General features: G+C 37.0%; 1 protein-coding gene across 2 annotated transcripts in view; it reads right to left on the bottom strand.

Annotated features, from left to right (window-relative positions):
• The window catches only part of LOC132913269 (fl(2)d-associated complex component), a 50,653-nt gene extending 34,144 nt beyond the window's left edge, over positions 1 to 16,509 (bottom strand). Inside the window, exons 1-3 of one of the 2 annotated variants that reach the window (XM_060971479.1) lie at positions 16,163 to 16,509; positions 8,720 to 8,849; positions 8,341 to 8,587 (exon numbers count right to left, since the gene is read on the bottom strand). In XM_060971479.1, the coding sequence (XP_060827462.1) occupies positions 8,341 to 8,577 (237 nt within the window). In that variant the 5' untranslated portion in view covers positions 8,578 to 8,587; positions 8,720 to 8,849; positions 16,163 to 16,509. The remainder of the gene's footprint in view (positions 1 to 8,340; positions 8,588 to 8,719; positions 8,850 to 16,162) is intronic. The other variant, XM_060971478.1, reaches the window with a different exon arrangement.
• Positions 16,510 to 16,894: the final 385 nt, after the last annotated feature.

Here is a 16,894-nt window from a genome sequence, read left to right as displayed (position 1 = left end):
GATCCGGTGATTGCGAAATTTAATTTAAACTCGATTCGATCTAAAACTTTTAAGGCGCTTTGAAAATTTTAAAAACCTTCATGATTTATTTTTGCTTATAGTTTCAAAGGCTTTTTACAACTACTTCATTGCGAAATAGCACAAAATGAATTCAGCGGATATATAACAAAATATTAAGATTCACAGATTGTGAAATCTCATATAAAACCTTCGGTACGTTTTAAAAATTCGTTTGCTTCTATCTCGTATCAGAAAATGTTGCGGAACTATCTAGCCCAAAAATAACGTCGAATGAAAATCTATCTGAGATCAGAAGACTACAAGAGTGAATTTAACTGATTAGATAAACATTGAAATTATACGGAGTAGTTTCAGTTAGTGATCGAATTGCATTCCAAGCTTTAGTCGGAGATTAAGTTATGTTCGGTGAAATTTTACGATTTCAACTCGATACCCGTCGATGTATCGCAGCGTGTCTATTCCAAAAATTTCAACGAAGATATTCGATGCAGGTTCTAAACTCTGACGAAATTGGAACTGGAAAATCCTCTGGAGTTAGATAACAGAAACTCTAAACCGAAATGCTCGGTTACACAAGTAGCGTGGGACTATTTGTCGCGAGATCCGAAACGAAGAACGCTTTCAAACTCGTAATCCGATTTCGTGGGCGTTTTAAACGTCCCATGATTACCCTCCATCCACGTGAAAGCTAACAAACTTTCCTCTTCTTTCCCTAGGGTAAATTTCTCGTTCAAAAATACTCCGCAACACGTATCGAAGAAAGATATTAGAAAAGTTTTCAAGTTTTCGTGCTTCAATATAATATTCATCGTTATTTATGGGTATTTTTCAACTATCTGACGATATATCTAGCTCGACTCATTTTTGCTGGTGAATTTTTAAATTTCTGTTATCGAATATGCTCTACAAGCGAATATTTAAATATTGAAAAATTTGTAAAAGATATTTTTAAGAGTTATGAGAGAAACGCGATAAATTAAGAATCATACGTGTCGATCTCCCTTGACTTGTACTTCATCAAAGTAGCTTGTATGAATTTCGTGGAAAATTCAGCGAAATAATAGTCAGATGCTTAAATAAATTTAATCTTCGTTACGAATGTGGAAATTCAACTGACGCAAGTGTTGCTTTAATGGAATATAAAGGAAAGTACATGCATGCAGGTGGATAATGTCATTTTGACGATCATTACGAACCACCCTTATCGTTTTAACCGCAGCACAGAAACACGAAGATAAATGGCGAACATCCTTTACAACAACGTCGTTAATTTTTAAGATTACTCCAACGTCCAAGTGCACGGTTGAGAGCTTGTTGAAGCTTTGTGAGCTAGGTCCAGCAGTAATTAGGCTTGTGGAATATTTAACTACCGAACCATTCTGTTCTATGCGAACCTGAATCGATCTATCAATTTCTTTCGCTTTATTAGAAATTCCTATTAATCGTTGAATTAAATTGTTTATTTAAAAACGCTAAAATAATAAAAATAAACCGGCGGACATAAGTATTAAGCACCCAACGCAAAACATATTTGATGTACATTTATTGGGAAATTTATGCAAATTTTATTTAATATTTAATCTTGAATTTAAGATTTTATTTCATATTTCATATTATGAGACAAATGTGATATGGGGGAAATAATAGGTTCAGGATAAAATAGTTAGAAAAATAAAAAAGAGCAGTAGGAAGTATTTGTATGTACCGAATATGATATTTTGTACAGACACGGCAGGTATCCAAGACGTATGCCTAACAATAATATCAAAACACGTGTTTTGATGCATCGTAGATTAAAGAAGTTTTACATACAGGTTGAGAAATAGAAAGAATGACTGTAATGGATGACGATACGTCCCAAGGTAATTCTTAAGGAGAATACTGGGTTGCTACATGCTACATATAGCTTTTGTGGCACCATTGAGAGCTATCGACGAATAGGATTCCATTATACATAAATGGAACTACATATACTACTTAGAGAATAGTAATTAACCCATACTCTTCCAAAGAAGAATGCATTACAGTTTGCGCTATTACATTATTGTGCACGCTGTAAAAAAATTCTTATTTTAAAATATTAATCAACACATTGACTCTTGCTATTTTCTTCTTTTCACACTCCCATTCCAACACTCATGCGCTCAGCGATAAATCAATTTACGAGAAATTTCGGGATGCGAAAACGCAGAGATTGTATGTAATACGCGAAAACATATCAAATATTCAAGGTATAATAATTATAACATTCAGTGGACAAAATAAATTTTTGCTTAAATTCCACTTCTCGAATTATATACATAGAGCTAAGAATTTATGTAAATGTCCCCAGCCATTTAATTAATTGTAAATGGAAAGAAACTACCCACGTTTCATGAATAATTGTACAAGATAAAAAAAATATACATGCAATACGGAAGAAAAAGAAATGGATCAGCTAGAATGCGCTTGGTATTCGAGAGAGCTTGGTTGAACGTGGCGTGAACACATGCGATATTCAACGAGTACCGAGAAAATGCAGCCGGCGATATTCATCCCGGGACGTTCGAGCAACAGTTTTTCTTGCGAGCAACCCCACTGGAGCGTATTCGAGTCTGCCTGGAATCCAATAAAAGGAGCGAGGCCGATCTTCGCCGGTCATCGCTTTAAAACAATAGCACGAGACAGGAGAAAAATGCAATGGAGAATGTTCAAGATACTCTCCACGATGGAGCATGTTCTCTTGCACGATCGATATTTCCTTTGCCTTTTTATTTTACGATGAAAATACTCGTCTAACTGTTTCGTTTAATTAAAGATCTTTCTTGTTTCTTGTCAAAAAAAAAGAAAAAAAAAAGGAGAAAGAAGAAAAAAGAGAACCAAACTAAAATACGTTAACGTCGATCGATTATAGAGATAATCGTCGAAACCTGTGTTCTGGAAAGTGAACAAGCCTCGTAATCTAACGGAAGCAGAAAGCTGCATCGATCAGCATTTCTAAGGTCTGCGCATTATGGGGGTTCATGCGGTCGGTCTAATGGTATTATCAACCCTTAAAGCTGGACTGCTTTCAGGTCATTGGCCAGTCGGCTGCATTCTTTCCACTTTTTTTCCCCTCCTCATCTTCCTTTCTTTTTTCTCTCTTTGTTCTTCGTCCGCTTCGCTCTCCTTAATTAACTTGGTTTCATTCGAGGAAATTAACACGAAAGCGCTCTAAAAATGGCACGACTCACACATGCATAGGATATACACTACCGTCCGGTTCATTGTCACAAAGGGAGAGTTCATTGGCGCCACCCGTGCGTTACGTCGCTAGCTTCGGATAAGGTCACAATAGAGACCCTCTTGAACTGCAATTTTCGACAAGATGTAACTTCAACGCTAAGAATATTGCGAGGCTAGTTATTCACACGAAGTTACAGGGTTTCGATTCTGTGTAATCGAGCAGCAGGTTAAGATTAAGAAAATTCCTAAGTTACGGAAAATTCTATGCAATGAGACGAGGGAGTATAACATAGGACGTGGTCACGCAACAAGAAGTATAGTTTTTTCAAGAAAATTAATTGGATGTATCTATCTGAACTCTTCAAGTATTGAATTATGTCAGTGGAATATTTTTATTGCCAATCTTCTTTTAGATATTTAAGAGCCGATAACAATTACTCTAAACATAAATATTTCTTACATATTCGTAATTCGTTATTTTCACTCAATCAAATAGCTATTTTGGTTTCTATCTTTTACTTTCTTTACATAGAATGTACGTAGAATGTTTTCAACGTGACATAGAAAGTTAAAAATACCAGTAGACAGAAGATACTGTAGTTATTATATATTGATACGTTCACTACTGCATATGGTGCATCGATTCAATTATTTAAGTAGCGCGACTGATACAACTGTTGCATTTTAATTTCTGTGTATTTCAACGAAATGCGACTTCAACAATGAGTAGTCGCACTCTAATAATAGTGAATTTATTAAACGCGTTACTGGAATGAATGTTAGTAGTTTCTAACTCTGGAATAAGGCTGAAGCAATTACGAAGTATTACTTTACTGAAAAAAAAAAAAAAAAAGAAGAAAAGAAACTAGTTCATTAATGACCAATCGAAATGGAAAGTGGCAAGAAGAATTTGCAAATACATAATTGGTCGACTGTTAATGGGAAGGAAACCCACTTTTTTCCTTTTTTCGCGTAGCAAAGGTATTCCGGCAGGTCAGACGAACGACGTTAAGGTTCACGTACACCAGGTGATCGCGATCTTAACGCGGAGTTGGCGTGCACCTTATCTGGCACAATGTCTAGCTGCCAGTTGAGTTACGAAGTCCTTCGAACCAGCAAGAAGGACTTGACTTTCCAGCAACTTTTACCTGGCCACTTCCACGTGCTACTGTCAAGGTTGAGGTTTCAGGATCAAGTCTCATGGCTTCGAGATCCAAAAGCTATGTCGACTCTTGCTTAAAACGTCTCCAAAACTAAAAACTTTATCTTTATAAATGGCTATAAATGCTTTTTTATTATCAGAATTTACCAATATATCGCGAGAGCCTTCATATCCTCTTATTACTGGAATTTGTTAATTACATGAAAATGTGATCCATTAAGAACGGAAACATTATTTGTCCTAAGAATCCAAGGAAAATGTAGCAAAAGAGACAGCCAGTCACTGTGAAAATTACTTTATATATCCATTTCGTAAAACAAGGTAAATTTTCATTAAAAAACTGTATTTTAAAATTACGTTACATCATTTGTTCTTCACTAGTCACATTACAATGATAATTCAGACGACAATGATATCTATTCACCGATCTATAAAGAAATTTATTATACAAAAATTCGCTACCCCTGAAACCCATTTAAATTCTCTTTAAGACATTTCTCTCTAGAACTGAACCATTTAAGATTCTAATCTTAAGTGATTTATCCTGAACTATCTACACGTCCCAATCCGATTAAAAGTAGGAAAAATGTTTGAAGTTTTCACTGGTCCTAATTCGATAATGAGAGACTGTAAGTTCTATTTGACGATCGGATAATTCACGTGGCGAAATGATCAATGCCAGGGTGTCTACACATGCAAGGTCAAGACCGATTCTTCGATCACTACATACACATAGACATCGGTTTCGAGCGTTTACTCGCACGCGAACGCGTTTAGAATATTTCAAAAATTACAAAAGCAGGACCTGCACTAGCAACAGTGCCGATAATCTAACGATTCGTTGCAGTCATTAATGATCCCGAGGTTGGTTATTAAGGTCGCAGCAGGCTGGATATCGCGATAAGCTCGAAAAATTCCAAGGCTCTCCCAGTCGTCGTTTACCGACACGCGATTTCCAGCAACGGGTCCACGACCAATTCGATTTTCCATTGGAACTTTCGTGACTGAAGGGTCTGATTAACCCTTTAAGTGCGGATACATTTTCATAAATTGCTCCCTTCAAACGCAGGGAAGGAAGAAATGACGAAGATAAAGTAGCTCACGAAAGTATCCAAGCAATTATAGAGATCTTTTATGAATATATTATCTGTGTTGTACGAAACGTTTCGAAATTTTGTTAACGCTACAACGAGACACAATTATCACGATTAAATCGATAAAGTTTGAAACAAATATGAAAATGTCACGATATTTTCTAATTCTTTCGTTATTAAATATTACAGACAAATAAATTCTTCATAGTCAGACCGCGAATTTCTATGCATTTTTATATCTTTATAATCAAAGAGATAATATCTAAGTAGAAATTTGTTTCACTTATGTTCGTTACAACACTCTGCTTGGAATACTTTACAATATTCTTGCATAGTATATATGAAATTTTTACAATTTGCGCTTTTACATTTTCCATTAATGGGCGAAAATCCGCATTCTTCTCACAACGTACAACAAGCTTCGCTATTCCCTGAAAAAGGTTGAACATTGAATTTTGAGATATAGAAACTTGTCTCGAATAACCCTATCTTACCGTGTTCCCTTTTCTACCAGCTGAATAGTCCGCGTAATATTCACGAATCGAACATTCGAACCGATAGGAATATTCCTATCATATCCTTGTTTCCAGTCACCGACAGGAGGAATCGAGACAGGCAGTAAATCAGAGTGGTGACGGTGGCTAAATGGATTCGAGAAATTCCAGTTAGGTGGGACAGAAATGTTGGCCATAGTAACCGAACCAAATATCCAGGCTATCCGACCAGTCGCCGATCCAGAGGCCGTGAATATTGCTGCTTGGCATCCATCCTGACAGGGACACTTTTTCCATTTTCATTTTCCACGTACCATGCCAAAACTGCGACTGACCTACTCAACTCTGCTGGATGAAGACAATTTCCCAAGGTGACCTTACGATAATTATCTCCGGATGCAGAAACTTCAGTTCGCCTATTAAGAGTTGGACAAATTGCCTTCATAAAGCGCTATTGGGCGTGAGTTCAAGAGTACACAAGATAATATCGTTGGTTCTTTAAAGGAAGAGAAGAAATCGAATCTCTGATGTACGATCGGAGCGTGATACAAATCAGAGTCTTAAGTTGGGAGATTAAGTACGCTGGGTATACTGAAATCGATATTTGTTCAGCGTGTGCGACTATCGTGGCCTGTTTTTCACGATTAAAATGATTCAAAGAGAAAAAGTAAGTCTGATTAATTATTGGCATTTAGCCTGGTAATAGATTGCCAGTTTTGTTGGCTTCCGAGTACCCAATTTAGTGCGATGCTTAAAAATCTTCTGAAGAGCTTACATTATTTCAGATCGACTGTGTGTTACGGAGTTTGTAGCCAAAATTGTCTTGCTTTCGAAATAGATGATATATAAATAGAAAATTGACATAGATGAATTTAATGCAATGCTTGTAAATCCTAAAAATACTTTAGAAGACAAACTACACGGAAGAAAGTAAAAAGGGTATGTGTTGGGATATAAAATTGAAGGCAGGTCTGTGAGCAAAGCAGGACATTCAATACGGCTGAAAATATACAGTAATAAATGACTTTAGCCTTTCGGAGGTGTTACAGAGGCTTTAGAGTGAGGGATGATCGCGTTAACCTCGGGTAATTGAACCCTCCTTCCCTTTCCCTTGCTTTCCTATAGTAAAGGCTGTCTCATCCTTTCGAGTCTACTTTCTCGGATATCGTGTGTTTAGATACGCCTCTTCCCAGCTGTCGCCCTAGGTAATCATCGCAAGAATGTCTTGAAAGCTTCTTAACAACGATGCAACATGATTATATGAAAGGGCACAGGTTCATTGAAAGAAGAGAATCGACGAAGCTCTGGATATTTAGGGGAGGCTTTCTCTTCACTTGCCGAAACTCGATGAAAATATAATGAACACTGGACGAAGCTGCGCTATTTCGAACGAAGAAATCAAGTCGCCTTTTCTTTATGCAGACGACAGAACCGTGGAAAAACCACAACAGGTGGAATCAGAGAGTCGCATAAAAGGATTATTAAGAGGAATAGGAGATATTTTATAAATTCTCCGATTTTTAGTGTAGTTTACTGGTATATCTGTAACGATAATATTCTTTGTATATGTATCTAAATGTACAGATGATTTAGGTGATATTTTTATGAATATTCTTTACGTAGAAATAAATCTTTCTGATTTAAAAGATTCTTAAAAACACACAGTATTAATTATTATAAATTAAATACTTGTTCAAAAAGTAGGCACAATTAATCAAAGACTTGGTGACAGTAAATGAAATTTACGAATTGCAAGGATTTGAGGATCTTATTTGACGTAAGATTGTAAGAAGCCATAGTCATCTACGTACTTGTAACTTATCAATTCATTAAATATCATTAGTTGATACATTATTTAAAGGAATCCCTACATTCATTTATATATCATTACGAAACCTTTCCTTTCAGTAAATGATCCAAGACTTTTGTACAATGATGTGCACTTTCGCAGAGAGCTTCTTCTGAAAGAATTTCAAATATCGGATTGCATCGTCAGTTGGTAATTTATTGTACAAAAGAACTCTCGAGTATCTTTACATTCATTCGTAACAACGAAATCTTTCCTTTTAATAAATGGTTCAAGACTTTCGTAGGTACAATACCATATACCTACACAGGGGGTTCCTTTTGCAAGAATTTTAAATATTTGATTGCATTGTCAGTTGATAATTTATTGTACGAAAGAGTCCTTGAGTATTCCTACATTCATTCGTAATAACGAAATCTTTCTTTTTAATAAATGGTCCAAGACTTTTGTATTGTACCGTACTCTACATTTTCATATTAAATTCATCTTTCATTTAAATTCGCTAAATATTGGACTGGGCCACTCCACAACGTTAATATTAAAATCCAAATTACTTACGATCTTATGATGAAGATGCTGAAGCTCCCTTTCGGTGACCCGCCTTCGAGACAGTTCGCGTTGTTCCCTTCTATATTGGCTGTACTTGTAGAAGAGATACATGCCAGGAAGCGCGAGAACAACCAGGGGTTTCATCAGGCTGGCTCTTCCGCTTCCTCCGCGAACACGAGGCTCTGGAGGTTCGTCAAGGTCCTCCAGTTGGCCAGCACCCTCGGCTAAAGCTGGCACCACCGGCATGATTGATTATCTAAAACAGAGAAATTCGAAAATTTGTATGGATGTTATATATTGTTAAAATCGATATTCACAAGACAAGAAGAAAAATGGAATCGAGTGGATGAATAAAAAAAAAAAATTAAATTCATCGTTATACTTAAACCTGCTACGTTCTTTCGATCATCTTCGATCTAATTATATTTTCCTAACGTTAAAAAATGTCTTCACAAAGTTGGTATGCATGTTGCCTCGTTTCAATTTCATGTTGAAACATTACAAATTCTCTCTTTTTGCTGAAATGAAAGCAAAATTGAAATATAAAAATTATTAAAAATATAAAATTGAAATTAAAAATATAAGAAGGCAGTACAAATTTATATCTAATAAGTGCAATAAATAAATATAATATACACCACACAATAAACAATTGTTAAGGAATATGGTAAAAAAATTAGTCTACTACAAAAGTTACTAAAATTCACAGTGTATCGATTTTAAATTTTCTTTTATCCATCGCTGTATTCGACGACCTCATAATGATTGCTTTCTCGATATCGATTGCTCCTTAGGAAAATTAATCCAGCCATTCATAATTATTCACACCACTGGAAAATAACTCCTTCGAGTTGTCTGACTGTTCGCAACTATGTACACGCATTGCGTCTTGTATAGTGAAACACGCGTCAAAGGGAAATCGTTTCGGCGCTGATTAATTAATGACATCGCATCCGATTATTACCGTGTCGGACAATAGCTTGTACCGGCGTATTGTACTTCATCGAGGATATTGAAACGACGCGGCTACCATTTCAATTGGCCGGAATGCAGTTGACAAGAGAAACGCAGCTCTCCCAGTCTCATAATGGATCATTTGTTCGAAACGCTTAATTAGTCGCAACACTGACTCTTCAACGTTAAAAACTTCTACATACTCGTACATACGGTGGCTGGCGAAAGTATACGAACACTCCTAGAAGCTTTATGTGTATATATTATAAAAAACATTTTGAAATTTATTGGCACTGTAATGGCATACGGCTATCGTAATTATATTGGTAAAATTTGAAACTGTGAATAAACTGAGAATGCATGTAGAAGATACAAGATATTTATTGCAAGCATAGACTTTGCAAAGACATCAAAGTATTTGAACAATCCATTATTTGCTGTTAATAAGTAGATCGTGGATTTGTACATATTTCTGTGAAATTTGAAGATGCAAAAATATACAAAATGAACTAATATGTAAAAATATATCCAAAGTAGAATACTTGTTACGATATTCGGTAGATAGACAAATTTTCTACCTAAATTTCACTTACTTATTTATCTTTGTGAAAATATGACTTTCCATAAATGTCTGCAGTTTATTAACAAGGCGAACAAGAAAATGATGTATAGTGAAACCATCTGTAGCACTAGTTGTATGTTTAAGACTACTACTCAATTTTTTACTGAGTGTATACTTGCAATAAATGTCTTGTATTATAACTTCTGTACATGTTTTCAGAATGGTTTCGAACGTTACTGTTCATAGTCACGATAGTCGTGTCTCATTTATATTGGTCACGACATTTAATGCACATAATATATTCAGAAAATATTCTGTAGTAAATATCTGAATATTTTCGTTAGCCACTGTAGTCTATAAGTCTGTAAAAGGAAGAATTTACTGGATGCTGTGTGCAGACCTCGGGAATGATTCTTTATAGAGTGATCGGAATTTTTATATGTTTCGCGAAGAATTTCAATGTACTGATAAAAGTTCAGCAGGCGAGCTGGAAGAGTTCTAGGTCAGCGGGAGATGACTATTGGGTATTGGTTTTCCATCAAATCGTTTTTTACAATCCCACGTCCCTTGTCATCTGTATTTCTTCCCCCGTTTCCCGATATTTATAATCCTCGTTAATGTCTTCCTGAAATATGTGGAATGAAACAGTTCTCTGTTGCAAGTGATTAGAGTAAAAAAATAAAAAAGGAAGGGAAGATATGCCAATGCCCTATCTTTTCCTCCGTGATGCTTCGATTATTGGAAAAATTGAAAGGCAAAAAAATTCGAAGCCTTTCATTAGAATCACCATATGTGCTTTTCAGAAGTCACTGATCAACTCCATTTTGCAGGATGCTCACAATTTCATTAGTCAGATCCATAATTAATATTCAACACCTCAGGAAGCAGAGTACTAGTTTCTATGAATTTGTTTATTACACGCAGAAATATATATATGTGTGTATACAATATGTATAAATAACGCGTATGTACATGTGTATAAATAATCGCGAATTTCGAGGTACATTTTGAAAAATCATGCTAGTAATTGTAATTTTTCCTAACATTAAGGTTTACGAAAGTGATCAGCGTCGTTTCTCAGCGTCTCATATGTAACCCCTTATGACAATCGACGTTTCATTGATCCCACGTATTGATTATTTTGGTGGTTCGAAAAAATTTGTCTATCAGCTGGACAATGTTCTTGACAGATTTCCGTGACTTCAATGAAATTTCGTACTGTGCTAGCCGGTCGTTCACCGACTATATTTAATTCAGCCGTCTACTTGCCGTGCTATTCTTAACCAGCTGCTCTAGAAATACGCGAGCTGTTACGTCACCCGTGGCTAGGTCGTGTACCCTTGCATCGTTGCAATTTGCACCCGAGATGCTGCTATCGTCTCTATCAGTGGCGTTAGGATAATAGTAGTCTTCGTGGTATCTTGAGATCTTGAATTAAAACATCGAGTAATGCTAGTATCCATTGATTTAGTAACAATGATAATAGTATGTAAGATCCTATATGGTTTTAATGGAGCTTGGAACTAGGGTGGGATATAGTACTTCGTCTAACTTCGAGATTCTGAATCACTTGAATCTTCCTAGATTCCTATTAATTTGTACATCGAAGTGGTTGAATAAATATAGAAGATTTGAAGCTACGTTGCTTCATTGTAATCTTTGTGATTTATTTATCAATCATCTACGGAAGAGTAAGAGGATTAGATGATGCAGCATCTCCAGTGATTGATGAACGTTGTACTATAAAGGTCTTACAACGTTTCCTATTTTTAATAAAACTTTGATATTCAATGCACATACATTAGGAACTTTAAATTGCATTTGTATTTTAAAAATCATATAGTATTAGCTTTATTAATTGCTATATTTTGTCATGTTACTGTCGTATATCTAAATACCAATCCCTGATGTCTTTGTGACATACATCTTCCAACTGTGAAACTAGTATAATAATTGTCTAGAGATTTTTGACGTGTTTCTTATTAAGATACAGAATCACAAATATGAAGTACCCAATTAATTTATAGAAAAAATAGACATCTTTTGGATGATTAAAATAAATTGTATTAATCAGATTACGTTTATGGAAGAATGGATGACAGCAAATATTTCAAGGGAAACCTCCATTCTCGAGTTCGATTTTTCTGCCATTGTCAAGGTGTCCAAGACTGATATATGCTATCAATTACCCTCTAGTCGATTACTTGAAAAGAACGACGTTCATCCTTTGTGGTCAACCAGTGGTTACTAGCGGGTCACTTGCTCAAAAATTGTTCCTGGCAACTATCTGATTGCTGTATATCTCAGGAGTGTTGTAGCACTACTCTTCCAGATTCTGCTATCATGGATAATGATCATCAAGGTGGTTGAGGAATAATGAAATGGGGAAACTAATTTATTACCCGAGTTCTTGCTATACGCTCTGTCATGATGAAACTGGGACTTGGAAAAATTTCCGCATTCCTTGAAACAATTCTACCAGGATGAGGATTCTCGAATATAGAGAAAAAGTTCTAGCATCGATAGAACTTTTAAACTTGAGAAGAAGGAGAGATTGAAGAAACGAAAAGGATGCAAGAGTACTGAGACAAATTTCAATGGAAAAAAGAAAGGAAGAAGGTTAGAACAATGAAAAAGAATTTTCCAGTAACTAAAAAGATAATAAAGACACCAAGCAGGAAGTACTAAAAAAAGAAAGTGCAAAAATGAGGGGTAAAAGGAATCCTAGTCATAGAATCATGTGAAAACATTAGGAAGAAATTTATCAATTAAAAAAGGCAGCGCAGAAACCTTAAAACAAGTAGCTGAAAACATGAAAACAAGAGAAGGAATTCCACGGCTAAAAAAAAAAAAAAGAGAGAGAGAAGTGAGACGTAAAAATATAAAAAGGAACTCCATTTACACAAAATAGTGCAAGGACGTTGAAGAAAGAATTCTAACAGCAAAAAAGAAGGAAGCATCAGGAGGAAATGAAGAAGGATTTCCAACCATGAAAAAAAATAGTGCAGCGCCATCAGAAAGGAATCCAGCTATGAAAAAAGTAGATCAAAGGCAGAAAAAAGGAGTCGTAATCGTAGAAAGCCGAGTTAGGAATACCAATAATTCCTTTTGTTCTAATTTTAAAGTAAGTTACTGGACCAAACAAAATTCAAATCTCATAAGATTTCTGTCAATTTGACGTCTCGAACATGGAAAATTTGCGATGGTCTAATTTACGATTTCGATTAGATCGTGGATGTAGCTTATACAGATTTATGCTATTACTAACATAGTTAAATTTGTAAAGTCTAAAGATTTGTTACATATTTACTAAGTAGCGAGATTTGTTTCTAACGATTTAATAATACATGTCATAACGAATCATTTTGTCCTATCAATAATAACAGAAAACAGTGATTATATTCATGTTTCGCGAATAGATCTAAAAATAATGGGTCATTTGACCAATGGGAACAGAAATCTGCTAATCTAACTTAACCTATTTACACCTCATTTTCTCTGTGTTTCGCAAATACTCATTTCCGTGTTTGTGGACTATGGAACAATTCCAAATCGAACAAAGCTCGCAAAAAAAAGGACGCGGTCTTCCTAACCGTAGTAAAGATAATAGTGAGTAAAGTGTAAACGCGAAACTCGATACCGTTCTCTCGAGATAAGAAAACGTATCAAATAGAACGCGCGTTGTTCTACTAGCAATTGAACGAGCCTTTAAAAAAGGTTGGTACATGGTTTGTAGTATCTCGAAACCAGGTAAAAAAAAAGAGTAAGAAATTCGATACGAGGCAAGGCGCTTTCGACGTGTCGTGTACGTGTAACATAATCTAAGCGTGTGCTTTTGTACGTGTTATCGCTTCGAGTGGCAATACATTATCGGAAATGAGTCGATATATTGACTGACGTTGTACATCCGACACCGTAGAAACGCATGCCACCTTGGGATTCGCTGTTTTTCGAGCAAGGGCAAGTTCACGCGTTTTTTCGCAGACTCCGAAAAAAACTCCAACGAGCACGGCTACACGGATACTGCGGCTCTGCTTTTACGCCTTTTAGCCGGGAAAAAATGAAGTGATAAGTGAGAAAACGCGGCAGTGTGATATGAACAATTTGTAGTTCTTTAAAAATTGACGCAGATTTGAATGAGAAAAGAGGATGAAAAATAATAAAAAAAAGAGAACAAAACAGCGCTAGAAGTATTAAGATCTACCATATAAAATGTTCTACTTTATAGTATCAATTTTCTCAATCGTCATTCGTTTTGAATAAACATTTCTGTTTTTGAAGATACATTATTACATACCATTTTAAAGCGGAGAATTTTCTCTTCCACATACATATGTATAACCTTAATATTTTTTACTTGAAGTCACCCTTCTTAAAATTCAATGAAGCATGAATTGTAAGTAATCACTGAATGTTATATACAATCTAATACACAGAAGGAGAAGATGAGAGGAAGAAGGAAATGTCAAGGAGCAGTCGAACCAAAAATACTCTTAGAAATTGTATGCTATTATAGTGAGAAGAAACAACATTCAATACTCTACGAACATCTGAATAAATTCCTTTGGAAATTCCAAAGAGAGGGAGAAAAGAAGGAGAAAGAAGGAGACACATAACACCATATATGCATACTAGCTCTTAATACGTGAAAAATTGAATTTTCTTGTATCATTTTTCTAAATCTTCTTTGTCTTCAATAAATACCTGTGCAAATGTATCATAGCGTATCATTCCAAAACTAAGAATTCTTTATTGCATACGTACCTTCAACTGTCTAAATTAACTGTATCTCTCTTAAAATACAACAAAATACGATCCTTACAAGTTAAACGTTTTATGTTACAATCTCATATATATATATAGTAAATTCCACACAAATTTCTCCAGACATTCCAAGGAAAAAAAAGAGAAAAGAAGGGAGGAGGGACGCAAGGAAGAGCATATCGTCGAGAAACGGTCGAACCGCGCTGTTAAAAATTATTACGCTATTATCACGACGATTATCGTGCTCGATCTAATATTACACGTACATATGCGTCTCGCCTTGACATGTCGTAATGGCGGTCGCAAGAACAAGGACACCCACCGCGGCAGGATAACATCGTATCGCATAGGCTACACGGCCAAGTACACGTCCTGTGCTCTGACTTCTATTTTTATGCCACTTTTCCTCCCTCTGTTGTTCACCGTTGGCCCGACTTCGATTGTGCCGTGTGTTGCACGATTAGAATCGATCTGCCCACTCTTTTCCCTCATCCTCACGTGACTCCACGCGAAACCTGATGCCGTGACAGAGAGAAACACACACGCACACACATACAAAGAGGGGGTGAGGGCGGGGGGTCGTTTTCTGATTTGGTCGCGAAACGTCATCGACGCCTATACGCGTTTTAGTGGAAAAACGCTTCGAATAGAACACGAATCGACCATTCATTAAGCTCCATTGTAGTATCATTAACGTTTCGAGTACGCTAGCCTAGTGTTATCGAATTGCAGCGAACGTGTAACTTTAGACAGGCTGAGAGGGGTTGGGCAGACAGAAATAACGTGCGGTTTCGTGCACAATTTTACCGTATTACGGATACAAGCCTTTAATTAAACAAACGGGTAAACAACTAGTCATCGTCCCGCTGCGACTGCCATATCCATTAAATTATCGAAATGTTAACAAGGGTCAGAAATAAGAATTTTATTTTTACACTTGAATATCCTACTTTCTTATTTCAATTTGTAGTAATATTTCGATTACTGTAACACGTATATTTTTGATAAACAATGGTTGACAAGATATGTACACCGTTGAAATACATATATCGTTCGACATGATCGTCGCGACATTTTCAGCAAGCGGTTACCTGATTAGGCTCGACAACACGTTTCTACGAGCCCGTGCGAATTTACGAGGCGAAGTTACGAAGGCCGTTCATCGTCAAGGATAGAGCACAGCGATTCGACCGCATATGTAAACACAACCGGCGATTGGTCGAAGGCACCAGCGATAACACATCGCAAAAAAGCCGCCAATTCTTAACAAACACTGACACAAACCCACCCTTTAGCTTAACTCAACCTTCCAATCTAACCATTGACACACGTAACGATCCCCCGTAATAAACCAATTCTCGTATGCAATTCCACCAAAAATTCACCAAACGAGATTCTACCAAACAGCTCCTATTCACACTGCCTACCTCTTCCCGATTCAATTCGACTCTCAAACATCAATCGTATGATATACATCGTGTCACAGCGAAAAAAATGGGAGTATAGTATAGTATCTAAGCAACACCGTGATAACTGTCACAGAGCACTTACGTCGTGGTCGGTGGTTTCGTTCGATGGTGGATCGCGCCAGAGCCCGGTGTCCACGGGGTTAATCGGGGACGTGCGCGTGAAGGTGAATGGAAAGGAGCCGAGAAACGAGCGGAAAAAGCACGAGAAGAGAGACGAACGCCAGCGCCGGCGACACGAGCGTTCCTCGTGCGCTCAGCTCAGCTGAAACATCGCCGAGCAGCGACTGCGAGGCTGCTTCTACCGGCGGTTGCACTGTGCGCCTGCAACGAGGCAAACCGCGCAACGGGTCTTGCTCGTGGCTATTCGCCGCGGTCCGGCAATTTCCGCCGCAGCTCGGCCCGTTCCGCCACTAGCCGGCCGACCTCGATACTTTTTGGCGGTCTTCGAGGAACTTCGACCGCCTGCGCGTAGAAGCCGCAGGGTTGCAACTACGCGACTCTGGTTCACGATTCTCGCCGCTGCTGTTCGAAGGCGCATCCATGCACTGCGCATCTACACAGGTTCGGTTCTACCTGTGCGAGCGTTCCTACCTTCCGAGTTTCTTTCTTGGCGTTGGCTCGGGTGCAGAGCTCTGGCTATATTCCAGGCGAGTTATACCCGAGTAGGTTTAGGTTATTGAAGGGGGATTTGTCGGAAATTTTGGCCGATCTACTGGAATTTATTTCGTAGGTTTAGAATCTGGAATAGAATAAATTTTGACAAGGATTGGTGGGAACCTTTCATTTGTGTAATACGTTCTAAACATGGTACTGT

This window comes from Bombus pascuorum, chromosome 13 (genome assembly GCF_905332965.1).
Source record: "Bombus pascuorum chromosome 13, iyBomPasc1.1, whole genome shotgun sequence".
Classification (NCBI taxonomy): Eukaryota; Metazoa; Arthropoda; class Insecta; order Hymenoptera; family Apidae; genus Bombus; species Bombus pascuorum.
The sequence above is the reverse complement of the archived record's forward strand: the minus strand, read 5'-3'. Positions and strand labels throughout refer to the sequence as shown.